General features: G+C 61.0%; 1 protein-coding gene across 1 annotated transcript in view; it reads left to right on the top strand.

The window, feature by feature from the left end:
* Positions 1 to 300, top strand: part of EMH_0018390 (uncharacterized protein) — a gene marked incomplete at both ends in the record, with an annotated part of 6,666 nt that overhangs the window by 2,655 nt on the left and 3,711 nt on the right. Inside the window, one exon of the mRNA XM_013501143.1 lies at positions 25 to 300. Within this exon, the coding sequence (XP_013356597.1) occupies positions 25 to 300 (276 nt within the window). The remainder of the gene's footprint in view (positions 1 to 24) is intronic.

The following is a 300-nucleotide window of genomic DNA, read 5'->3' as shown; positions in this document are numbered from 1 at the left end:
CTATGTGCCTCCAACCCTTCGCAGTTGCTGCTGTTGATGCTGTTGCTGCTGCTGCTGCTGCTGCTGCTGCAGCAGCAGCACTCTGTCGCTTCAGGTATCCTCTCCGACCTCCAACGCGTCTACAGAAGACACGGGAGGAGAAGCAGCGTCAAGCTCCCCAGCAGCAGCAGCAACAGCAGCAGCAGAAGCAGCAGCAGCAGCAGCAGCTGTTGGCTCTGCTACGCCACAGCAGGCGACAGCCGCAGCATCATCTAGCACTCCGCCTACCGGGTCTCCGAGTGCAGCAGCAGCAGCAGAAGG

The sequence above is a fragment of the Eimeria mitis genome, genomic scaffold (assembly GCF_000499745.2).
Source record: "Eimeria mitis Houghton genomic scaffold, Emh_scaff640, whole genome shotgun sequence".
NCBI lineage: Eukaryota > Apicomplexa > Conoidasida > Eucoccidiorida > Eimeriidae > Eimeria > Eimeria mitis.
This window is presented reverse-complemented; position numbering and strand designations above follow the sequence as displayed.